The 27,023-nt window shown below is 36.7% G+C and overlaps 1 protein-coding gene across 2 annotated transcripts in view; it reads right to left on the bottom strand.

The window, feature by feature from the left end:
- The window catches only part of LOC114876859, a 60,303-nt gene extending 33,561 nt beyond the window's left edge, over positions 1-26,742 (bottom strand). Inside the window, exons 1-2 of one of the 2 annotated variants that reach the window (XM_029188742.2) lie at positions 26,714-26,742; positions 223-1,304 (exon numbers count right to left, since the gene is read on the bottom strand). In XM_029188742.2, coding sequence (XP_029044575.1) covers positions 223-259 — 37 coding nt within the window. In that variant the 5' untranslated portion in view covers positions 260-1,304; positions 26,714-26,742. Of the gene's footprint in view, positions 1-222; positions 1,305-1,626; positions 2,079-26,713 lie in introns of those variants that run through there. The other variant, XM_029188741.2, reaches the window with a different exon arrangement.
- Positions 26,743-27,023: the final 281 nt, after the last annotated feature.

The following is a 27,023-nucleotide window of genomic DNA, read 5'->3' as shown; positions in this document are numbered from 1 at the left end:
TTCCTCGGTTATGCTGGAAGGAAACTCGAAACACCAGAATTCAAACAAAAAAAATGAAAAAATAGAAATCAGATTTCGCAGACCACGAGGTGGCTAATCGGTAGAGGACACGTCGCGTCGGGCCAACGTCCCGGCGAGGAAGCCCGATCCGATGGGTCATGCGGTCGTACTCCGGTTAAAAAGATCAAGGAAGAAAAGAAAAACACAGTGGTGTTTACTCACCCACTACGTGAACGAGCAGAAGGATTTTCAGTTCCATCGATGATCCTGTCGCGTTCTGTACACGCGTTCCTTATTGTTTCTCCGTACGAATGTCCTTCGATACGTGGTGCGACGGCTGTGTGTGGTCGTAACGCGGCCGACGCGACGCGTCTCTTCGCATGTCGCCCTTCCAGTTCGGCTCGTCTCCCCTTCAGTAGCCCTGCTGCGTGTCCACGTCGACGCTGCTGCCCGACGACATCCCCCTTACATAATAGCAAACGAGGACGGTCGCTCGTCCGACGACGGTGTGTGCCTTCGGTCAGCGTCAACGCGAGATGTACCTCTGACCCCGGTGCGGTGTGTACGCGGTCTGCGGTGCCGGGTTCTCTTCTGTTCGCTACTCCCTCCTCTTACACCCTCACTCGGTAGGGTTGACGCTCCGCGCAGAATCAATTTCCTTGCAAAACGACGTCGAGGAGCGGCGCGAGTACGATTGCGCGCGCAACCCGTACCAAACTCGAGGGATCCTCTCTATGACCGGCCGGCCAACGTTCTATCCTCTGTCCCGTAGCCGTCTTTCAGGATCGTTCGCGTGTGCCGGTAAGCCGGAGACTGTGTCGGTGAAAATCTGGCCCACCGATAGATTCCGAGCAACCCCGAGCCGATAGGCCAACCACCGTCACCCACCCACGCCAACGTCACCCATGTCTCTCTACGGCTGGCTGTGTATTCACACAGGACGAACGCAGCCAGCTCTTGTAACGTGGAACACGCTAAACTCGTAGCCAGCCAGCCCTGAGCTTCGTTCTTCGCGACACGAACGCATCCTTGCCCTTTGTGCGAAACCCTATTGTTCTCTTCAGCTACTACGGGCCATCGATACCGGCAATTCCTTTTGCGAATGCCGCGATACAGATATATGTACACAGGATAAAAGAGAGAGATTGGCTGGATAGAGATGCTAGCAAGTTCGATATATACCGGTGAATCTCAGTCAATTCCGATGCGAAAGTTTCATTTTGTGGGATTCGAACGGTAGTTGAAGGGGATGATGTTTCGTTTGATGTATTTTCAAAGTATTTGTATCGCAAGTATCTCGAACCCTAAAATAAGTGCCTGCGATTAGAGAATTGTACAGTACCGAGACTTACAGTAGATTTACTTATTTAATTATTATAAATTATGTTGTTTTCTTCTAAATCACTTTTAATATTAATATTGTCAAAATTAAGATTTTGAGAATTCTAGTATACTATAGCTATTTATTATGATTGCCTAAATATTTTTCTTGAACGCAAAAATAATTATAACTCAGAAATAAATCGAAATAAAAAGAAATAATTTCTATTTCATTTATACCAGTATTCAATAGCTATTAATTTGTATTATTTGCTGTGCTGAATAGCCATATATTGTTATACCTACTGTACAATAACAAGGATGTCTGTGAAGGATACTTCCTGTCCCTGCAATGATTCTAACTGGAAGTCACTCGAAGACACGGTCCATTCTATTGATTGGCACCAGTCGAGTGGCTTGTTCTCCAAGAAAGTCTTTGTGTGGATTTTTAATGAAATTTTCTTTACGTAACACCTGTTGGTTGGACTTCGAGTACATAGGTAAGTAAATAAAGGTGAGCTTGTCGTTCCAAACTATCCCAATGCTTTCGTTTCACCGACGAATTGCGTTAATTTGTTACCGTGTCGCTCACTTACGATTTCCGTTAATTAGAGAACTACGCGAAACGTTCAACACAGATTGGAATTGAAGTTACGTGCGGACGGGAAAATTTTATACATATATTACTTGAGAAACGATTGTGCGGATAGTCGGTGGTTTACGGAACATTCAACAGCGAAATTATGTTTCAAACCCAGTATGGGAGTCGAATTGGAACCGCAAGATTTTATTAATTATCGATTAAACGAATTTTGGTAACTACCTTTAATGTAATATTTCCAGAACGAGTTTGTTTGTACGCAATCACTTTACCTTGTTGTCCTCGTTCTCAATATTCTTGATTATTATTTTCCTTTTTTCTTTTAATGTGGATATTTCTGTGACATTTATCATTTCTGAATGAATGGTAAAATATTTACCTATTCGACCCGTTCTATGATAAATTTGTATAATTAATTAATTACTTGATTTTGTAATTTTTTTTTAAATCATTGGCTCGTATCACTTTTCTTGTGGAGGGTGCAATATATGTTTCAGAAGTTTTCTAAAAATAAAAATGAAATATTTCCAAGATCATAGTAAGTTGAAAAAATCTTCCACATACATATGTAAGAATGCTGCTATGCATCGTAACTCAGTTTCCTGGTTCTGTCCCGTTTCCTTTTTGAATATGGACAGAAAAGAAAAGGTCTTGCACGGTATAATGCTTTTCCATATATTATAACGAATCTGAATGTGGTAATTACATGCTCCAAAAACTATGCAAAAGTTGCAAAAATGTTTGCAAACAGTTATGTTTGTAATTACCTGCTAACGTTTACTGTCCATATTATTTTTGAAACAGGGTAGAAATTAATTACATACATTTATTTCTTTAACTTTCATTCTATTGTCTCCACGTAGTCAAAGAATAATAAAGTGTATTTATATAAAAATTTCCAGACGTTTAATCTGATTTTTTAACTCGTTTTCAACATTTCATAGATATTATTTTTTTATTAAATGAAAATCTTTAGTTGAGAAATTTGAATGCCTAATTTTAATCGATGGATCAGTTGTCACGATTGACCCAGTTATTACCGTTTAAGAGTTAATTTTGGATTTCTATTCGTGCAATCGCGATCTGGCTTTTCTAGAAAAAATAGTCATGTCCCGGGTCTCTACCCTTCCCCATAGGCTTCCTTGGGGTAAATGACAGTACACTGATCCATGGTTCCCCACCATGGGGATATAATTTTCAATTATATAACTACTAAATTTTATAGTATTTAATAACTGAAAATTATTTTATTTCCCCCTTAATTACTTTTAATATTGATATCGTCAAAATGAAAATTTTTAGAATTCCTGTATCTCCTATATCCCCATTTTCCTTACGGAAGATTGGTTTGATCGCGGGTGCACCATAGAACTTCCGTTCATAAATAACTAAAAAAAAAAATCCTCCAAAGTTTTAAATAATTTTCCTCGCAAACCACACACGATCTCGTTGAAAGGTCCTCCAGAAAAGAAGTAGGGGGTGGTAGAGTGAAAGATTAAAAGGGTAAAATCCATGCGGCAGCACAACCCAAACAATATTACACGCGAAGCATCCAATTTCCTGCTAATACGAGGGCAGAAAGTACAGGAGATGGATTTCAACGATCTCGCTTTTTGCCAGTGCAATTTTTCAGAATAATCTGTCGGAAAATTTGCCGCCCTCTGCAAGGTACGTGACTTACGCGTGACAGTGCTTCGTCACACTTACCTTCTTGCAGATTGCACATTTTTCAATAACGTCCTCTCAGAATGATGGATAGGATAAGCAGCCACCACCGTAATGTGGTCTCCTAAGTCGCTTTCTCATGACTCCACTCTCTTACATTTTTATTTAATATCTCTCACCCATCACTATCCTTTATGAACATCAACCATACAGCTACACATTTATGCATCCGTTTCATACTATTTTGCATAATCACCAAATTTCTCATAAGAAAATAATTATGAATCTAACATTCATAGAGTGATCGATTCAGAACAATAAATGCTCAAAATGACAGAAGGCAAATTGTTAAAAACTGCATAATAGCTTTCGAAAAATATTTACAAAAGGTACTGTTTTCAATGGTGTTGCGTGTTAAAAGGGCTGACCGTCTACTTTAATTTGAAGCAACTTGAAAATTGTGGCTGGTTTGTTTTGCTCGTTTATAAATGTTGTCGAGATGTTAAATTGGTCGTGATTGAAATTTCGACGACGAGTTTCGCGTGAATGTGGACACTTTCGAGTATGTAATTGAATTTCAAGTGGACAAATTGTTAGATCGTTATGTAGACAGGTTTTGTTTGCGAAAAGCAGTAGCCTGCTTGTGTTCCGATACGGTCGGGAGCATTGCGCGATTTAACGCGGTAAAAAACAACGGAAACCGAGGGTAGGAAAAATGGTAAGCGTCAAGTGTGCCCTGTTTTGCTTGGAAATAACACACGGAAACCAGAGTACCGGCGAACGGTTCGAGGTGGAAAAAAATATTAAGCCCTGGATAAGAAAGTCTAATCCATTCGCCATATTTTTGGGGGAGATGAAAGGTCTTAAGAGCAGAAAACGTTGAAACAGTCGTAATGCAGTTTTCACGTTCTAACGGGGAGTATTTTTATTTCCTCGTAAAACCATCTTCATGAAAAATATTGATTTTCGTTCCGATTACCATAACTCATTGTTTGAAGTAATAATGTCCGGGTACCTGCCCATTGGTTACTTGAAAATCAATTCTTTTATTAATGCACCATTCAAAATGTTCAAATCCCTTTAATCAGTCGACGAACTGGAAAGTAAAAGAATTAATTAAATTTCTCAATCCATTGTGTCTTATATCTTTAACCACGATCAGGAGCATAAAAATACAAAAATTTAGAACGTGAAATAAACTTCATTTAGAAGGTGAAAATCCTTCTCGACCATTATTAAAATTTTCGAATTCTTTTATTTAAAAAATAAAATAAATTAGTTACACTTCTGAGATAGATTAAGATTAACCATGTTTTTAACCCCCGGATAGCGGACCATGGAGAGATTCCGGTTTCAATTTAATTTTATATTTCATATTATTCGCATTTTCTAAATTTCACTTTTTACTTTCTTTTCTAAACTACATTTTCGTGTGTAAATACAATAAAGTATTACACACAGAAGGGGATATACAATACGTACATATACTAAGCTGAAATTGACCCTGCATTCAGTTTGCGAGGGTTAATAAAGATCCTCCTCAGGGACTGACGCAAATCCTGAAGAGGCTCAGGAATAACGTAGGTACTTTCTCTCCTTTACCTCGTCGTCTTACGCAACAGGGTGCTTTAATTCGAAAACTATAGACCCTTCGGGCGAGATACTGCCGTTTCCTTCGTGCTCTCGTGGTTTCGATCGAGAAAGGTGAAATTATTTTCACGGAATCACCTTAAGGCTCCTCCAGCGGAGCTTTTATCTCCTCCATCTTTCCCCGGCAACCGTCGGTTTCTTGCATTACACGTGTTTATCAGCCAGCACGAATACTGCTGGCCGTTCCACGGAAACCAATACCGTGGAAACTGTTCGCGTGCATACGCAGCCCGAATCTGGCCTACCGATGGATACCACCCTCGCTAACCCTGCCTTGCAACCCTCCAACGTTCCCTGGACTACGACCACCCCTATGGACAAAACGATAGCACCCCTTGCACAGTTGTGTCACGCGAAATTTTCCCTTCTTTCACCCCTTATCTTTCACTTCCTCTTGCAACGACGCGACGTCGTACAATGAGAGACCTAACGACCTTACGATACGGTCGAAATTGCGTAACATTGTTTCTATTTTAAATATTGATTTATTCTCATACAGTTTCGCTTGTTCAACTTGCAAAATTTTAAAGGAACACCACTGTATTCGATAAATTTAGTAGCACTAATATTTTTTCCATTTGCAAAATTATAAAAATTCACCTTTGATTACTCTTAGTTTGTTTTACCTTATTGTATTTCGAAGTCTTTTTTCTTCACTTGTGTTTTTCGCATTTTTAGAAAGCGATGCAATAAATTTCGAATGTACGAGCGCGTTTATGACAAAACGTAGCGTTCCTGTCGTTAACCCTCGTCGGTTCGACGAATTTCTTTCGTTTCCTTTCCGAGAGACACGCGGACCGGAAACCGAGTGGAAAAATAGAAGGAAAGCTAGCGGTGTTACGGTGTCGTTCCCGGTTCCTTCAATTTGCTCGAAGAGCTTCAACGTTTCTTAGAAGCTGCGTCAGGGGTTCCTGTCTCTCTTGGTTAAATGATAATTGGGAGAGAACGGTTTTTACGAGGCTAAGGGGTTCGATTGGAATTTTTATTTTTATTTTTCACGATATCTTTGATGTTCTCTCCTGATACTCGTATAATTTGGGGAAATTGCCAGCCACCGAGGGTGAAACGTTTAACACTTTATCAACCATGACCTTATAATTTATCAGTAAACTGTAAATATTTGAGCATTTATTGTTTCATTAACCGATCAAAATTAAAATCCATATTATTAAGAGCTTTCTAAGAGCACACTCGCATTTGAAAATTTTTAAATGTTTTTTAGTTGTAGTAAAAAATCGTATAATAAGAATTAGATATCTTGTAATCACTTGATTTTTCAAAATCTATTTCTAGTTTGAATTATTACATTTTTAACTTGTAATTTTAATAATAAACAAAAGTATTAATGAACATTTCCAAATAGCGTCTTCACTTTTATATTTTTCAAAGTCTCCACTTTAGAAAGCTCTATTTCCATAACATTTCCATTGGATACGCTTCCTCAAATTTCAATGCAATTTACAATATTTCCGCATTATCCTGTCAGATTCTTGAGACTTTACTGTTTATAGGATTAGAAAGTCCACGGTGGAACGCCTAGTTCTCTTATTTATCATATCTTTGTTCCGCTGAATTTTCAGTTACTCGGAAAAGCGCAGGATTTGCAACTTTTCTGTATTTTCGGAAACTTTGATTCTTTTAACAGGGTGCGAGAACAGCGGAGTTCGCGGTGATTGTCGATTTTCTCGCGATTCAGACAATTTTCACGCTTTTCCACGACGCGTATATGGGGGCGATGTTAAAAAGCACGAGGACAAAGTAATGGTTCTAGAAGGGCGCAAGCGTTTGCGGTAGAACGCGGAGTTCCCTTCTCGGCTATATTTTATGTTTCCAAAAGACTGCATCGGTTACGCTACGACACGGTGGACGTTCAAGAATTTATCCTCGCGAAGATAGGGTGGTAAAACTTGCTTCTACGTGAACTAAATAGAAATAATGGCGTTCGTTACGGAACGTGGAGTTCTTTTCTCACCGCCATCTTATACGATATTTTACGTTTCTGAAAGGCTATCGTGAATTGTTACCACGTGTTGCATTTGTTTCGTACAAAATAGCATCGTAAAATTCGCATTTGGTGACATTGAACGCTGACGTTCTTCAATGGAACGCGGAGTTCCATTTGAACCCCTGTATTAGCTATATAGTATTTTCAATTTTTAATATACCGTCGTGATTTGATGCTGCATATTACATTATTTTTTTTGAAAATATTGTACCAAATTTACTTTGATTGCGAACGAACGCTGACGTTCTCCAATGGAACGTGGAGTTCCTTTACACCCCCTAGTATATGATATTAGTATCATAATTAAATATTATAGTTTGCATTAGCTTTCTTGGAAATATAAACGAAGATTAATTCAGGTACCGAATGAATGACAACGTTCCACGATGGAACGTAGAGTTCTTTATTTTAAATTGCTTAAATATTCGTGAAGCGTTATACGTTAAAGACGTGGCATTAAAACCGGCACGATACGAATGCAAGTTTCTTGAAAATACGACGAATGCTCGGTTCTCCTGTGAAACGAACGTTGATGTGCGCATTAAAACGCGAACTTCTTTGATCGTAATAATTTTATTGCGGAACATTTTCCATAATTCCACGGAATTTAGTCGGGTTTTTACGCGATGAGATCGCAATCTTTGCCAATGGTGGTATAGTAGAATCCACTTTTCACACGGAATGAAATTGACGTTTATGGTGGTACACAAAGTTCCTTGCTTGTATTTTCGTTCATAAGGATTATCAATACTTCCTAGAAGCTGCATCAGTTTTGTTAAGAGTATTAGCTTGAATGCCGGATGAACAGTTTCCACAGAAAATCATCTTATAAAACAAAACTTATGGTAAACCAAGAAATACCCTTTTCACAATATTTTCACCCCCACATCAAAAATATTATATTAAATTACGTTTTGCACGCAATATAAATTATGATATTTATCAACAAAACAGAGTTTTTGTTTCACGATATTTTCACTCTTACATTTGCAAATGGCAAATCGAAAAATTTTGCCGAAAATTTATATGACCAGAACTCGTGTTGTGTACAAAATAAAGTTCGACATCCATCAAGTAACTCTAAGCTGTACGTTCTCACAGTTCTTCGCTCGTGTATCTTCGATATCCCGAAAAAATTGTGTCAAAGTCGTCGCGATAGCAGGTTTGTCGAACGTGTAACGGTGAAACTCGTTTGTCACGCGAAATGAACTCTGACGTTTATGGTGGAACGCGGTGTTCCTTCTACGCGATGTTGTCGCCGTTGGCTTCGCCATGTCTCGAGGAATTTTCTCCGTTCTCAAGGAACTGTACTGGGATTTCCACGACGTCTGCAAGTCCCGTTAAGGAGGCAGCAGCAGCAACAACAACAACAACAACAACAACAAAACTCGTTTCGGACGCGGAACGAAACCACTGACGTGTTGATGGCGGAACGTGGAACGAGCCTCGGCGTGGCTCGAATGAGATTTCACGGAATTGTCACAGATACGTGCGACTGCGTTTGTTTACCACTGTTCTAGCCGCACAGGAATCACACACGAAACAGGCCTTCGATTGAACACCGCGTTCGCAACCCTTCTCGTGAACGTTCTATGTGTGATATCATGTGAAATCGAACTGTCACCCTATTCGAGGCAATTTTATGGAAAGAAATATTGATTTATTTAGCAACCCTTTCTGTGCTAAATAGTTTTGATGAGAAGACTGATCAAACTGCCACTCTATTTTAGGCAATTTTATGAAAAGAAATATTTATTTATTTAACAATCCTTTGGGTACTAAATACTTTTGATGAGGAGGCTGACCAAATATGAAATACTCTACTGTCTTTGGCAAGATACAATTTTCAAAATTGCATGCCTACGTGAAAATATGTTAATTTATATATTTGCAACAAACGAATATATCAATTACCCCCGAAAATTCAGTATTAATTAAGCAATAAATATTTTAAAAAATATTATTGGTCGAATATATAGGTGGAAAATGTAGCATTTCCTCTTTTGATAATTTTTTAACTATAGTAATTCTTAATTAATACTAGCCAAAATGTCTCTTACTTAATTTGTAAAATCAACTATGTTTCTAAAAAGTATATGAAATACCGTCATTGTATTTCGATATCTGGTTAATAACTAGTTCTAGAAATAAGTATTTAGAAGTAGTTCCATGAACAAGCATTCGTCTGTTTTTCTATATTTTCAGAGAAGAAAATTTGCGCGAAACTAGCGTGCAAAAAGGAGGAAAAAGTATTTGCATGCCTGCAAACTGTCAGAACAGATCGGAATATTGAACGTGTCTGAGAATTCAAGGCAGAGGAAGCACAAGGTTGGTTAAGAAAGCCCGGTATTCCCTTCAAAACTTCAGTCCACGTTTCCTTCACTGAATAATGAGTAAGGACTTACGGTTTCATTCATACAAAATTTTAATTGCACAGAAACTGCTGCTCGTCGATATTCTTGCTTGCTCATCATTCTTCGTGGACGCTTTATTGCATTCTTGATAAAAAGAGAACAAAGAAATTCCTTTAGAAAACACGGTTTTATTATTCGCCTTGGCTATACGTGATTATTGTAGATTATTTTCTAAATAAGATTATTCTGAATGAATATTTCAAGCTAACGATGAACAAATAAAAATGTTTGAAAATGCAAGGAATTTTAATGTAAAGAAATATGTATATATATATATAATACTGAATAAATAGAAGAAGATCTAATGCGTACAAGCATGTTAAACATTTACCCTAAATTTTCTCTCCGCTCTTCCGGATAAAATACTCTTTCCAAACTTTTCACCGAAGACACCTTTTTTCCAGCTTTCCCTCCATCCTTCTTTTCCTCTAAAATTCCACCTTACTCCAAACCGTTTGCTCTTAAGTACCTTTGTTACCTTTTACACACACACGTGAATCCATTTTTACCTACACACACACGGACACATACTTGAAATCTTCAATTTTGAAAATTTCCAACATCTCACCTTTCTACTCTCATCGAAAACCCCTTTTACCTTTACGTCCTTTAAAGTTGAAAGTAACAATGAACATATTATATGACCAGTTCTCATTCAATATAAAAATGAAAAAAACAGGTTTGTAAATTTTTTAATTTATTTTTGTGAATTTTATAATACTTCGTCCGATGATCCCGATAAAAATACTTTCAATTAATAGGTAACATCATGACCGCCGCAATGGAAATGGACTTTTGCACTCAGACATGTTGAAACTCTAATTATTAACACGTTGAATATTGCAGTGAAAACGGACGTGTGCAGTACGGCACAGTGTAATTGCAATTATTCAAAATTTCATTGTTTCGTTTTTCAATTTAAAGGCTTCACTTGTTAGCTCCGGAATTTAATACAATATTAACGCCTCCTATTTTTGTTTCTTAATTATTTGATGAAACCCTTTCAATGTACTAATTGAGCAATTTAATGCAATTAATAATTGGTGAAACCCGAAAATTCGGATACTTGAACCTCGGGTCAGATCGGGCAGAAGCCGAAAAAAATTTCGGACCCATATTTTCGGGTACCCGCACATTCCTAATTAATAATGATAAATTCTTTCAACAGGTGCACCTTTAAAAAGCACCATTTGGTGATAAGACCACCAGCTGTAAAAGGTGTAAAATCATTTACAATCTTTTTGCACCTTATAGTCCGGATCCTTTGCGATAAGGCTTCTTTTTGTTTAGTCCTTTCAAAGAGTCTTTACGCGCCGTCAAGTTACACAGCAACAAAGAGGTGAAAACAAATGTCTAAAACTAGCTCAGACTTCAAAGAAGAACTTCTTTGCTAGTGGCACAAGCAAACTACGTAGTAGAACTACGTAGTAGGGAATGGGTGTAATTCTAACACGGGAATTACACCGAAAAATAGATAAACTGTTATTTGTCTCGTTATCCATTATTTTTAGTGGATGCCGTAATATAACAAGAGTAAAATAATTTGTAACTACAAATTATTTTTTTTTTTTAAGTTATTCAGTAAAATCACTGCATGGAATTATTTCACTTTTTAATTTAAGCTTTCCATATCACACCTTGCCTTTCTATTATAATATTAATACGATAAAATGTTATTTTTTAAAATATTTTTTTCTCTGAGTATCTGATTTTTGCAGATTCGTGGCGCCAGTCAGAAATGAGCCGAATGGCAGCGAACGGGTTAAAGGAAGCAGCGTCGCGTCCTCTTTAATTACATTAGAAGCCACGTTTTTTGCCAGACGCGTTTTGCACGAAGGATGCTCCTGCACCCGTGAAAGTAAAAAAATAACAATCACCGTTCCGGGTAGAGAGCATAACTGGCCCCGATTCGGATCGCCGTTGTTTTGATTAAGCGAAACTTTCGAGTTTTTCCTGCTTCCAAGTCAGTCCGATGCGAAACTTCCGCGACTGGTTGGCTGTTACTCTTATCCTTTCCATCTCTTTCCCTTTTATTTTTTTACCTCACTGCTAGTTTTTCCATTATCTGACTTTATCTGCCGGCCTGTTCTTCCTTAACGAAAAGCAGAGCTTCTTTCGAAGAAAAAGGGTGCGCGATGATTGTTATGAATTTAAAGATAATAAAAAAAATTGACTTGTATCGCCCTATGAATCTATTCTAGATAACATTTGCTCCTCTTAACTCTTTCAATTTTGAAATACAATTATTTGAAAATTAATGCAATCTTCTATTATCTCATGAAAACGCGATTTTACATTGCCCATTACTACCCTCCCATAAGATACAGGGCTGAAACTTGATTTTTTTTTTGATAAACTATCGAATGAGCCATCGCAAGTCGAATTTGGTTTCAAAATATTTTTCACCACTTTATCCGGTTATACCCTTTTCCAATATTGAAAAGCAAATTACTTTCCATTTATTAATTAGGTAAAATTATATTTAAGCAGATTAATAATCTCAAGAATCCATCTGTAAAACACAGAGGGGTTGAATAAAGTTTTGATAAGGAAACTGAGGTGACAGCTATACAGAGTGTCCTATTTAAATTTAAATATCATGGTGACATTGAAAAATGTTTCAGACCAAAGTTCAATGCTTTCCAAGAGGATATAATTTGATAGTGATTCATCATTAACCCTAAAGTAGGTGAACAGTTTATTTAGCAAATATTAAACCCTTCTGCCTGGAAGGATTATACGCGTTCATTCAAGGGTGAAAGTGTAACAAGTGTTAAGATATTTGATAGGTATATTTATTCATCTCTCGAAACCATTTTTCGAATTCGCTACTTTGAGAGACGTTCGAGTGGATCGAGTTAAATGGGACACCGTGTATACCGGGGGAATGTAGAGATTAATGAACACAGAAGCGAGTTCGGCACAAGAATGAGAGCGGTAATGGATGACTGTAAAAGCGAAGGAATTCGTATGCTGGTCGTTCGATAACTCCAAGATGTCAGTGTCAACTGAGAAAAGAGTAAAATACTTAGCAAGGAAAAAAGAGAAAGCAATTAGCGAGGGAGGTAACGTCGAGGAAAGGGAATTTTTTAAGAAGTTGAAAGAAAGGAAATAATTATCTATTCTGTAAATGAGTGTGTATAGAAGAGATGTAGAAATCCTAGTTTATAAGCAATTCCGTGCCATTTGCCGAGATAAAGGTCGAAAATTCAATATCTCCAGGGCTAATGAATAAGTACAAATCCGCTTCGGCTAAACAATACCTACAGCCTGCACAGTCCAGAGGACGATTCCGGATTAGCCGACGTTGGGGCTTAAACAATCACATTTTCGAGGCCTTCAAACAAAGGGCCTCGTCCCTCGTTATCTCCTCCCTCCGTTCCCAACCCCCCCTTCCCTTTTCCGTTTAGATGACAGCGGCGAGACAAGGTACACAGACCGAAGGGTTGCTCGAGGGCAAAGTCGAACCAGAGGAAGAGTTAAAGGACAAAAACGCGTTCATATCCTTTCAGACCTGACATTTTTCGTAAATCGATTAACGACCTTAGGGTAGTTTTTCCAATCGGGCGAAAACTGCAAGCAATCACATTCCATAATGGTCAATTTTCTCTGCAATGAAAGAGAAAATTTTCTCCTTACTTTTTAATATCCCAATAATGATCCCTGGACTTTTCTTCCAATAAAAGGAAGGGTATTGTACCATCCTTTCTTGATTTTTACGAACTTGTGAATTTTTAATAAAATACACATTGTTTTTAATTATTACCATCAAAGGAGTAAATTTAATACAAGGATAGCTTATTTTGTAGAAATGATGAAATCTTATTATCAAAATAATTAGAGAGCACAATTATTTACAAAATTGGAACGATTGTATCCCAAGTAATTACAATTACAACGAGTCTGATTACCGCCGTGAAATTGATCGTTTAATTATTTCTGGCACACTCTATGTAATCACTTTGAAAAATAGAAGAGAATATCGTTTAAAGGCCGATACACTCGAAACGGATCCAATAAGACAAAAGAAACAGTTGCTCTTCATCAATGAAGTATCCTCTGGTGGATCGTTCACTTTCCAATTTCCACCGATTTTCCAGGTAAAATCGCGTGGTAATCGATTAAAAGAGGATGGTCGGTTTTTCCGCAGCATCAAACGGCGTTGCGGCGAGCGACGAGACCGCAGAAGAAATCTCAAACCGGTGTATTCGAGCGCGCAACTCACGATTCCGCGGACGAATAATATGAAAGTAAGGTCTAATCTTGGTAAAAGTTTATTTCCATGAAATCGTGCGGCTGCTCGGTTTCAGGGGTTAGATCGGTCCGTTTATGCGGGACGCGTCTCGTACCGTTAGCCTTTTACATAATCAGAAAATAAGATCCATCGAGCCCGACCGGTGGTAGGTTCTTCGCGAGCGCGCGCACCCTCATCCTCTCCTCTTATTAAATTGATTGCCGCTCGCTATGGAATAAAATTAGCCGGTGTATCGTGATTAAAGTTGTCGGCTAAATCAACGAACGCCGGTAGCCTGGACCGAGCGAAGAAGAGGAAGAAGAAGAAGAAAATGAAGAGGAAAGAAAGAGGATCCTGGCGTATCTAACCGTCAGAAGAAAGGTATCGAGGCCGAGGATTGTTTCAACGAAGAGCGTTGCAAATATAGGAAACTTCGGATGCATCGATGTCGCCTGTAATTTACGTGCAATGCGAAAACTTCTGCAGCCACCGTTATTTCCACCCTTCCGCCACCCCTTCTCTTCTCGTTCCATTTCCCCTGCGCTTGTTCTCCGCATTCGCTTACCCACATTCAACCTCTCCGCTGCTCCGCAGGGAGAACGGACGAGACTCGTAGTGAAAAGCAGAAAGAGAGATGCAGAGAGAGAGAAAAAGGAGGGTGAAGCTGAAGAAACGAGTCACAGGGTGAGTTAGATGAGAGGGTGAGAGCAACCAGAGAGAAAGGGGAGAGGAAACGACACGATGACGTGTCTCTATATTAAGATCTTGGAAAATGTGATTGCTTGAGAAGAACGCCTCTCCCTCTATCTTGGTGTATCGACGATACACGAGTGGTCCCAGGATAAAACGAGTTAAACCGTTTTAATGTCTTTCCCTTTCGATTCCGAGTCCGTCGGTCGACTCGGCCACGGATGTCTCCTTAATGAAATGAAGCCTGTAATGAAAAGGGTGCACGCCACCGTGAATAAAGCTCCAAGAGTCGAGCTTGCCGTTCGCGAAGAATATTCTCGCGGTAATTGCGTTCTGGATGCGAGACCCCGATTCAACCGATCCACGTATTTAGAACCGCTTTGCCGCCGCGATGTAATTACTGAGAACGCGTTTCCTCGTTGTTTGGCCGACGGATTTCTGGGTTACTTTTGATCCCGGTTAAAGGTTAGAAAAGTCTCTGCACATGAGCAGGGGTGTGAAAATCTTTCCGACCCCCGGGGGAAATACTAGTTAGAATTGTTTCATGCTTTCATGTCGGATTGAATTCGCTTCAATGTTTGATGCTTTGAATAAATAGCGACGTCTTAACCCTTGAACTACGGGTAAGGTTAAAGTGACATGAAATGAAAATTTAATAATTAGGTGGATGTCTCTGAGTATGTTCATTAAATATTGCATTTCATTAAATTTTCCTACTGAAATTAATTAATATTAAATCTTTCAATGAATCAACGACGATAGGATAGTACACATGATCTTTTAATAACTTCTTAATGAAATATTCCGTTTATGCAATATCCACTGATTTTCATTAAAGGTATTTTAAGAAGCATAAGGTTTAAAAAAGATAAAGACGCTTGAGTAGTATGCAAATATTAATTAGTCGCTGAAGGTATATAGAGGGGTGAATTTCATCATACGGAGCGGCCATTCTGTCCATATCTTGACCTTTCGCTTCACGTTTGCTCCGCCCTGTTGCTTTGCTATTTTAGAGATGGGATCGAGATATTAATACATGGGGAAATAGATGAAGCATAGTCGATGAGACGTAAATTACAGTCACCAGGTTCGTTCGAAACAGTAAATTTACTACTAGCCCTCCTTAATTAAAATTTTGTTAAAAATGATATTATGAAAGTACTGATAACAGTACTAGCTAGATATTTTGTGTAACAAATAAAAATTGCAATTAAAAATTTTAGGAAGCCTACTTTGGTCGATAGTACACATAATCTGAAATATGGTGGATAAGTGTCGATGACTCATGTACAGATAAATTCACCATAAAGGAATCTTCCAAACACCCTCTATAATTTCACCCTCAATTTCGAACACTCAGAATCACTTGTTCTTCCTATAGCAATGTCAACATCGTTTAGAAATAATGTTGTAACTACTTTGGGAATTGCGAACGTTCTGTAGATGTTGTACTATCCTATCGAGCGTCGACAATAAATTGTCGAATCTTTACCCGCGAAAGCAGGATTATTCGAAGGATCTTGTGTCAATGTTTAAGATTTACCGTGCGAAAGGTATTTACAGAGTCCTAGGAATTTAGTCGGTTTGATAGGAAAGCAAACCCGATTCGAGTTGCTGTTGGCTCTTAAGTGTTTCTTCAATTCGCTTCCGATCGTTCCAAAGTGCAGATGCATTTTATGTGCGCCAAATTCCCAGTCACCGGGGACACTGTAAATTCTCAAACAAACCGTTACCTTCTTCTTTCCTGAACAACTTTATATTTTGATAATTTAAAGATCAATATTATACGGAAAAATAATTCGCGTGTTCGCGAATATTCGTTCCTATATGCAATCTTTTATATGCAAAAATATTAATCTAAAGTTAAGTGTATAATCTTTAAACGAAAGGGTTTCATATATTGGAAAAATAATTTTTAAAGAAACAGTATAAAATATAGGAAATGAAAATGATATGAAATGCAAAATTAAATGAAAACCGAGTCTCTCTCCATGGTCCGCCATTCGAAAGTAAAAACTTATCGTAAATTTGCTCGACACCCTGAACTTTATCAGCAATCCCTTGAACAAACCAACAAAACTGTCGTTGAAAAACTAACATTCTTTCCTCGAAGAAACGTTCTGAATGCAGAAAAATCAATCTCCATTCGGACGGTAAGGTACCTTAATGTTATTATAAACCTCACCTTAAGGAGAACAAGTCTGGAAGACAAAGTGAACGCTCGTTACACACGAATGTAGCTCTCGAAACTGTTCGAATTTTTCACCCAGCCCGGTTTTATGTCTCAATCGTGCCCGATAAATTCGCAGGCTTGTCGTTCGGCACGCGAAACGGTCATTTTCCCGCGGAACCATCGAAAAATCTTTCTCGTTCGTTTTCCGCGCCTTTCAATCCCATCCCCGGTGGGCCGGCATCAGGGCCCAACCGTCTTACTGATCAAAGAAATGAGGCGTGCACTGCAAGACGTCGTGTTACATCGAGTATTAAGGGAAACAAGCCCCGTGAAACGGACTTCTTTGAACTTGGAAATGAGGACGAACCTCTTGGTCGTGATAAAGCGACGAAGAAAGCAGCAGCTCTCCGCTGCAGTTTACGCCTTGATTAACGAGACGTCCGTGATCAAAGCGTGATCAACAACCGACATAAAAAAAAAGAAATGAAAAAAAAAGAAAGAAAACAGAAAGAAAAACGACCCGGAGGTGATAGTTCAATGTTTCGACCGCTTCGAAAAAGGGACAGAAACGGGGGTTGATCTTTTGTTTCTGATGGAGGTGGACTTGCCTTGAAAAATGTTTAAACTGGAAATTCAAGCACTTTTTCGTGTTCTTTTTATATTATTTTTTAATAGTTTGTTTGATTATTTATTAAAATTTAAATTGTATTAATGAATCTTATATTGAAAATTTTTCATTCAATCTTTTCATTAACTAAATGCTATTAAATTAAAGAAAATATAATTTTGTTCTATTCAAATGTAAAGTAATATTTCTGTTTAATTTAAACAGTCATAATAATACACGTGATTATTGTTTTCCTTTTGAAGGGTTATTGAAAGATTTTTTGTTGAGCTTAATTTCCATTTGAATTAAAATTCGAGCAATATTTTAACATTGTTAAATGAATGGAAAATATTCTATAATCCTTGTCGATCCATCAATATTTAATGAAACGAAAATATTATTAAAAGCTCCTTTTGAATTACACATTATTCCAGTGTAAGGAACAAGGTGTGAACGGTAAAGGTTTAAAGTGACTTCTACGTGGGTGGAGCAATTCTCGTAGGTTTTAAATCTGATCGCACGACTCTTTGGGCCATTTTTTATGGGAAGGTTGTCGAGTAAGCCATTGAGAAAGTGGAGGTGACACCTCTACACGAGCACTTACAGTCGCTAAATCTAAGGGTTGACAGGATTTGGTCGGGTCCATTCCTCGCACACTTCTCAAAGTCGATTTTTCTGATAGCGAAACGACTTGAAAACAAATTTCAGTCTTTTCAAGTAACTCACTTTTCCCAACTTCGTACTTTGAATGATATTACACGTCGTGTTTCATAATAATTGAATCAATCAATTAAAGTTCAAACTCGTAAGAGTTGTAACTGAAAACACTCATTTCTAAACTTTAATACAATTTTTAACTTTTTATAATGATAAATAAAAATAATTTATGTAAGAATCGTTTACAATTCAGTAGGTATCCAATTATTATGCAAGTTATTAAAAATTTTACGTGCGAGTGCAAACATTATTGATAGCAAAATTATAATAATCTTTGATCCTATTCTTCTTCAAATAATTCCTGGCTTTCTCTGATTCTTTATCGTTCCTTCCAATTCTTTCTTCTTTTGTTTTTCGTTCAACTTAAACCTCACATCCATTTTTAAAATCCATCCGATCACGTTCGCCTAAGGACACCCGATGCTTTCTTCTCGTTCCCTAACACTCTTCTTCATTCATATTTAAGTCTCTCGAATTTTGTTACACACTGTTCGCTACACTTTCCTAAATTGTGTCAAGAGAGAAGCCGTTTAACAATCGGTTGAATTTGAAGGAGAAGCTAAGTTTGTAGAATGCAAAGTGTTATTAAGTGAATTAAATTTTCATCAATTTTTTAATCAGAAGTATTTTTCCTTTTTCTTAAATATAACACGATTTGAGTAACTTGAGTAATAAATTGTAATATGTATAATTAAAATTCTTCAGCATAATATGACGAAAAAGCTTGCTAATTTGAGAAATAACCGGGATCATAAGTTTATCTGTCGTTAAGAGAACCTATGGACTAAGTAGAGTCAAAATTCGTCTCTTTAGCTGACAACAGCTTGACGGACGAGGTAATTAAATGGAAGGGTGGTTGGGATTAGGTGTTAGGGTGGGTCACCACTCGTAGCCACCCCCACGTGGTGTGACCTGGTAATCGATATCGTTGTCCAGAGATTGTTAAATTTGACAAAGTGAAATTTGTTGAGAATGCCATCCAATTAAAAGATACGACTTACAATGCACATTTTTCAAATACAATATTTAAATAAAACATTACCTAATAATAATGTAATATATGAATCTATGTCGATTAAAAATTTCAATTAAATCAAGGAAATTTTTTTTTTACTCCACTTTTCTCCAACATTATTTTAATATTAAGCTACCATTGGTCCATTAACGAATCAATATTAATTTTATAATTAAAATCAAAATCGTCGCATTTGTACGCTGTGAAATTTAATTTTATTCTTGAAAATGAATATCTCGGGGGGAATATTCTCCGATTAATTATACAACTATTATACGATTAACAATGAATGATAGCAGGATGCAGTTTCAGTAGCAACAATAAGGAGCTCTAACTTGAAAACTAAAAACTGAATGCTTTACCCTCTTCATTCAGCATCCACGACAAGAGAAGTTCCTCCAACAAGTACAATAAGAGTTCTTTCCACGAACACGACAGCGTATCGATCTGGCAGGTCTAAACAGTCAGTATAATTACATTTGTGGCAATAACTCTCAACTCCTTTCAAAAATACTCTGACAAGAATGGAGGGAGTGGGGTGCGAAGGGGGGGAATAGAAGAAAATTCTCTTCTGTCTTTCTCCGCGTTCCCAGCATCCATTTATCACATTAAACTATAAGATTTCGCGGGTCTCGATTCCTCCAGGATTTCTCATTTCTCCTCCTTTGTATTACAAATTTATCTACGTAATTTTACAAGCATATTGCACTGTTGTACACGTCGGCAAGGGATACAACATAAATTTTTACACTGTGCCCTGTCTCCAGTCACATTATCGAATAAATCTCGAAGAGCACGTTAAATCAACCGTGAGACAACTCCGGGACAAGCACTTTTATAAGGGGATGAAAAAAAGCATAGTATCGAATCTGACATTTCCATGTAAAATGCTCAACGGATGAACCCTGCTCTCCATATTGTCAAAGATTAACTTGAACGTTTCAGTTGGAAGAATTGAATTTCAGTTATTAAAAATTATTTGGAACTTTTGTGATTTTTAACTATAATTTTTATTTATTTGATTATGCATAGAAATTTCGATGCAAAATTAATGAATTTTTATTTTTCAATACCTATGAAATTCTAAATTTATGCAAAATATGATGAAATAAGATTATGAATAAAATTATGTTCCGGAAATATTTAAGAAATACGTAACATTATTGAGAAATATTCATGTTGCAATATCTATGAAGAAACTTCCTTCGCGATCGTGAATTTCCAGAGAAGCAAAAGTCACCCCTTGTGCGAGACGTTGCTCAAAATTCAAGAAAATTAGCATTATCGAACAGAATATCCCCTTTCAGAAATATTCAAACAACTTCTGCAATGTTCAATACATAAATGGAAAGCATTATTCATTAAGTGCTAAAACTACCCCTATGAAACGTATTACTCAAAATTAAAGAAAATAGATATCAAATAAAATAATATTTCTATAATCCGTTCTAATAACTTCTTTACTACACAATAAATGAATTTAAAGCATTGGCGAACAACCCCTATTGAAATATTTCAAAAATATTTTAATTTCAATCAGTAAACTACTCCTATAAAAATATTCTAATTCTAAATTCTTAATTTCTGATGCTCAATACATAAACTAATTGAAGAAGATTGCTGATAAATCTTCCTCTCGTAGGAAGTAAGAAGAAAGTTCGAAACGCTATCGTGATTTTGAATAGAAGCAAAAGCCACCCCTTATGCGAGATGTTACCCGAAACTCAAGCAGATATGCATGACGCTAAGGAATGCCAAGGATCCGTAAACGTCGAACGGAGGTTTCGTGTATCGCCTCTCAGAGTCGGTCATTGATCAGCGTCACGAGGGTAAATCTTGATTTTAGATGCGTCATGGTACGCATGGTCAACGTGCTCGGTTCAATACAGTTCTCGGTCATTAAAGTACCATTAGCCGGTACTCGTCCGTCATGAAAATTAATGTTGTAAATCCAACAGTTTGGAAACGACTGTTAGATCTCACTGATAGTTTTTTTTCTCTTTCCCACCCTTATACTTAAACTACTGTCATCGCGACATCACGTGCCCACTTTCTTCTCCGTTTATTTTCAATTTTATTTCGAATACCTGTAATATTCATTTTAGCAGCTGTGATATTAATCATAAACCTGTGTAAAGATTAATATTGTGTTCCCCAATCATTCATCTTGCTCTTGTAATAATTAAGGGTATCAAAGGGTGAAAATGAATTTCTTACGTGCTGTAACGCATGGAATTCTTAGATTTCACTAAAAGAAAACTATTCATAATTTTTTATATTATTTCTATTATTTGAATGACAATGTCCTAACCAGGGTCACTGCTCATCATTACTTTGTCTTTGTTTCAATAACCCATTTTCCTAATGTCGGATATGCCGTATAAAAAAAAAGATTTTTAGTTCTTCAATATTACTTCCATTATCTGAACGACAAGTTACACATCTGTAAACATTTTTGCAGACTGAATTTCGAAAATTTTCAATATTATATTACTTTCAATAACCCATTTCTAAAATGCAAAATGTATTTTATGATAAATAAAAAATTATCCACAGTTCTTCAATACTACTTCCATTACCTAAATGACAATTTGATAAACAGCAAAATCACTGTTCATTCCTGATAACACCTCAATCAGATCACGTTTTTATTCCCTTTACAATAAATAAAAAAAATCATCCACAGTACCTCGATACTAGTACTATTATCTCCTGTAGATCTCTGTTTATCACTGATAAAATTTTAATAGATCCTCATTTATATTCCTTTTCTTTCACTAATCTATTTTTCAAATGCAAAATGTATTTTGCAATAAACCAAAAAAAAACTATTCCTCAATATTACTTCCCTTATCTAAATGACAATTTCATAAGCAGGAAAATCACTATTCGTTACCGATAACATCTCAATCGTGTCCGCATGCGAGGTTTCAACGCGGAAGGGTTACTCACCCTTGACCGATCGCTACACCAATGTCAAAACGCATCCTTCCGCGACGATTGTTCCCCGGGAAAAATTACGAATTCCAGTCACTTGTCGAGTAGAAGAATTCACGAACGACTTTCACAGCTTGAAAACGTGACGGAACGTGGAACACGAAATAAGATCTCGAAGAGTACACGCGACCAGTCAAGGCTGCACGTGGCCTAACGCAAAATCGATATCGGCCCGGTTGGAAACGCGAGACTTTTCCCGGTCTGGCCGAGTTACTTTTATCGTTCTGCCCCGATTTGTCTCGCCGCGATAACGAGGATGTAAGCGAGGACAGGCTTGGAACGCTTCGTCATTCGTCGACGTGGTTGAAAAATCGGCGACCTAGGGGTTACTTCCGTTCGACCACTCTATTTCTTATCATCCAGCTACGTTCGAGCCAGGATTATCATTGATAGAATACCGTTGCATAGAGTAACCTTGGAAATAAGGACTTTATATATTCTAACTGTTAATTAAGGATAATGAGTTAACACTTTGATTGGCACAGTAGAAATGGCCAATATATAGTCAGACACGTGACAATTGCAGTTTCATTTTCCAGATCAAACTTGCTACTTTGAATTTTTAATGCCATTTAAAAATCCGCAAATTTTAAATATGGTTCACATACGAATTTACTTGTTAATTCGTCGCTAATTATTTTGGGATTTAACATATTGAATCCTGCGCGAGATTTATAAGTATTTAATCGCGTTTTTTCATGAAATTGTTCCACTCGATATCGAAATGTAAATAAAATAATTTAATTTGAAAATTTTATTTGCAATGAGAAATTTTGTGGCGCAGATGTTTGAATTTTTCACTGTCACATGAAAAGTGATAATTTTCGTGATAATATGTAGCAATTGAGAAATTGTCTGTAATTTAATAATACATAATATCAACGTTATAAATGTTTAATGTTTGATCGTATCTACATTTTACATTTTAAATTTAATAGAGGATTTAATAATGAAACATTCATTTATCTGTAACACCATTTAATACCTATTTTATAAAATCATAAAATGAAGATATTTAATAATATTATCTGTATTATAAAATGAGTGTCTGATCCGATCTCTAGTTTAAATTTTAATACTGAATGAAATTCATCTCATTAAAAGGCACCTTAAGAGTTAATTAATCTTAAGAACACGTAATAAAAACATAAAGTAGTGTGTCTGAACACGAAATGACTTCTTGACGCAACTGTTTCGAAAGAAAAAACTGCATTACGATTTCCAAAGCAGACGTGTCCTCGTGAACAGAAACTGACGACTCTGTACACGAACACGATATTTTCGTTTTCTTGAATTTCGCTGATGACAGCAAAAATCACAACCTATGTTTCATAAAAGTTCATCGAGCCATCAGGCTGTTGCATTATTTTTGCTACACGTAAGAGAAGATATTTTAAACGTTTCCTACGCGTTGCGATTGAAATAAACAGAGATAGTTTCAAGGCTGAACAAACTGAATGAAATAAAATGGATCTCTGCCAATATTTTTGAACTTGTCATTCATAAGAAATTCATAAACTAAGAATCAAAATGGCTTGCTAATTTCAGAATTCATTGATTTCAAGAATCAAAATGGCCATATAACTTGCAGGTATTGGGTAAGATTTTGGAGTGAAAAAATTGTTATATTACAATTACTAGAAAAATGTAACATTATTTCTATAACTGTGACTAAATATAATTATTGGCATAAGTAGGATCGTTTTCTGGAACGGCTAGATTTCTTAGCTTTTCTAAGAGAATTCTGAACTTGCAGAATTTTAGAATTTGGGATTAGGAATATCTGAATTTTCGGAATTCTAAATTTTTAGAATCCTGTAACTTTGGAAATCTTAAATCTTAATTTCTAGAATTTGGTATCTTGGAATTCAGAAATTTTTGAATTCTTGAATTGTGGAATTTTAGAATCTTATAAACCATATGAGACATTTGGAAATTTCTCTGAGTGCATGTATAAAAAAATTATGCAACACCCTAAACATTCACATGGCGAAATTTCGAATGCTAAAACGCTTTCCGCTCATCACGAACGAAATAGGCTGAACAAGCTGAATGAAATATCTTCCTCCCAGTTAGTACTCGATCATGAAAATTTATCTACCGATTATCGATACGATAAAAAAGAAGTTTAAAAGGCATTATGTAATTGCGAATGATCGATAAAACTGAAACTTTTTCGCGAAATCACTTTCCGAAGTGGTCGAGCTTCGAAAGGCTAGCAATATTTCATGCAATCCTTGTATCCATCGAACGAATTGCTACGGATGGTGAATTAAATAGCATCCGACCTTTTAAATTTATCACGATCCGTCCAGGTGAATTTATTTTTCTTATCCGCGAATCGATTATCGTCTCGGTACAGCGATTGCATCGGACGCGTGAAAGAATATTATTTTACACGAAGACGAATCGAAGTTGTTCGAGAGTTTCCCTCCCAGCTTTCCCACCTAAGGGACAAAAACAACCCCGTCTGATAAACGCCGTCGTGGTCCGTGAGCTTCCAAAATAGACCCCTCTTATCAGTTTCAGCATGAATCCATATGTCACGCAGCACGTACTTTCGAGGAGGAAATCAGTTTGCGTGTATCGGACAAATTAAATGAACGTTCGCATAAATCACCGTAATTGATATTATAATTTCGAACACCCCCCTGCGAAAATGTCTTCAGCCTGTTTCGTTTAATGCTGAAAGTTCGTCGGTTCGCCACGATAGATACACGATAACGTGGTTAAAAAGTTTCTGATAAATGCTTCGGTAAAATTGATACACGTGATTATTTATGGATAATCAATAATTTGAAAAATTTCAATTATTGTAAACTTGATATGTAGGGTGTTTACAAAAAAATGACGTAAAAATTAAATAGTGGTGTAAAAAATTGCAAGGTTGTCAATTTAATTAAAGGAGACTAACATTTTAAACCTCGAACGATGAACCAAAGATAGAACCACAATTTTAATTTAATTCTGTGCTTATCGTTATTTTAATTTTTTTAATTTTGCACTTTTCCTTTGAAATGATAATTTCAAATTTAGGTATCCGATAATTATTAAAATTACAATTCATACATAAATTGGCGAAATTGTCATCAATTATTACAGTTGATTTATCCTTTTCATTTCTAAGGTAACAGTTTGCAGCAGTAATTAATTCCGAAATACCCTCATTCACCATTGTTTTAATTACTGCACTTGTCATTTATAGTATCGTTAATATCGCGTTATATACAACATAATAAAGTCGATAACAATTTGTTTGTTACTTATGAATGGGATAACACCCATTATTTCGTGATAAATGGATTTATAATAATGACACAGTCAGACGTCATGAACGATATTAATAAAACGTGTGGATACAAAGAATAGAATTGCAAAACAAAGAACAGTTTAAACATCAAAAAAACCGATTAATAGTCTTTCCCATTAATAAATTGGTAATATAATTGTTTCTGAATTTCGAAAAATACCTACAAACCTAAATAGAAAATTTGAAATCTGCGATTTGGTTGTTCCAGAATTAAGAAAACACAATTAAGGATAAAACGGCGAGGGCGAGTGAATCGCGACTCAGATCTACGATACTTGAATTAAAATTAAGCGGAAAGATTTTTCAAAAGTACCATGCATTGAAAAACAATGTCTACCGATCGATAATTTAGAAAATAGAAGTGAAATTGAGTCTACAATTAAATTTCAATTGAGCTACCTCAGCGATCTCCTATCCAACGATTAATTTGATAAATAACACCTTTCATGAAGAAACAATGCTGTTATTCAATCAACAAAATTTCTCTCATATGAAACGAAAATTTCATTCGAGCACAATACACTGCTTCTGATAAAGACAGAATTATTTACGAGTCAGTAGAACTAGCAGGCTGCTTCGAAATCGAAATGGTCTCGTTTTGTTCGTTTAAATTGCCTCCATCAACGGCAGACTTCCTCTAATAAAGAAGAAAATTAGTTCTTGCCGTAAATGAAACATATGCAACATGTTACTATTGTAACAAGAACAACTGTATCAATGGTGCATGTAAATAGCCTTTAATATCAACAGATGATCACAGTGAACAGATACTGAAACTCTAATTACGAAGGACCCGAGGTGTGCGGGTACTCGAAAATTCGGGTACCCAAGCCTCGGACCGGGTCGGGCGGGACTCCGATAGTACGTTCAGCACATCATTTTATTCGGATATCCGTAATTTCGGGAGCCGAAACTCAATTACATTCGATTCTATACGATTACATATGGAAACACTTTCAAACTTAATAATTTAATTAAACTCCCAAAGCGAGTTTTTATTAATGGAAAATTTTATTTTAGTACCCGTAATTTTGGGACTCGAAACTCAATTCAGAAGTTCAATTAAATTTTCAAGTTTAAAAATGATTTCATTAGTTATCGTGTAGAATCTGATGTAATCGGGTTTCGGGTCCCGAAATGACGGGTACCCGAATAAATTTATGCGCTGGACGAACTTTCGGGGTCCCGCCCGACCCGACCTCACCCGATCATTACCCAACCCAACCTGAGGCTCGAGTACGCGAATTTCTTATACTAAATAAATAAATTTGTATATATTTAATGAATCAATAAATTAATTAATTAATATTCTCACCGTCAGTAATTGATATCAAATTCGAGCAGCCGGGGATAAACTCTTATCCGAAGCTCTTCTACGAAACATTTGATTCGATTGAAGCATGGCAGAATTGAGAATGACGAACGTTCGAGCAAGTTATGCAATCTGTTTGTTATCAATGAACGGCGCAGTGGAATTCGATTCGAATTAAGCTACGAGCTGCCTGGCTTATCAGTCAATTTATTATCTGGCGCCTCGTTAGGAACGGACTTGATGTCGTTTGATGAATCGATGATACGAAAAAAAGGAGCGTATCGATAGGAAGATTGAACGAAATTATCGATTC

Source organism: Osmia bicornis, chromosome 6 (genome assembly GCF_907164935.1).
Source record: "Osmia bicornis bicornis chromosome 6, iOsmBic2.1, whole genome shotgun sequence".
NCBI lineage: Eukaryota > Metazoa > Arthropoda > Insecta > Hymenoptera > Megachilidae > Osmia > Osmia bicornis.
Note: the sequence above shows the minus strand (reverse complement) of the source record. Positions and strands in the feature narration are given on the sequence as shown.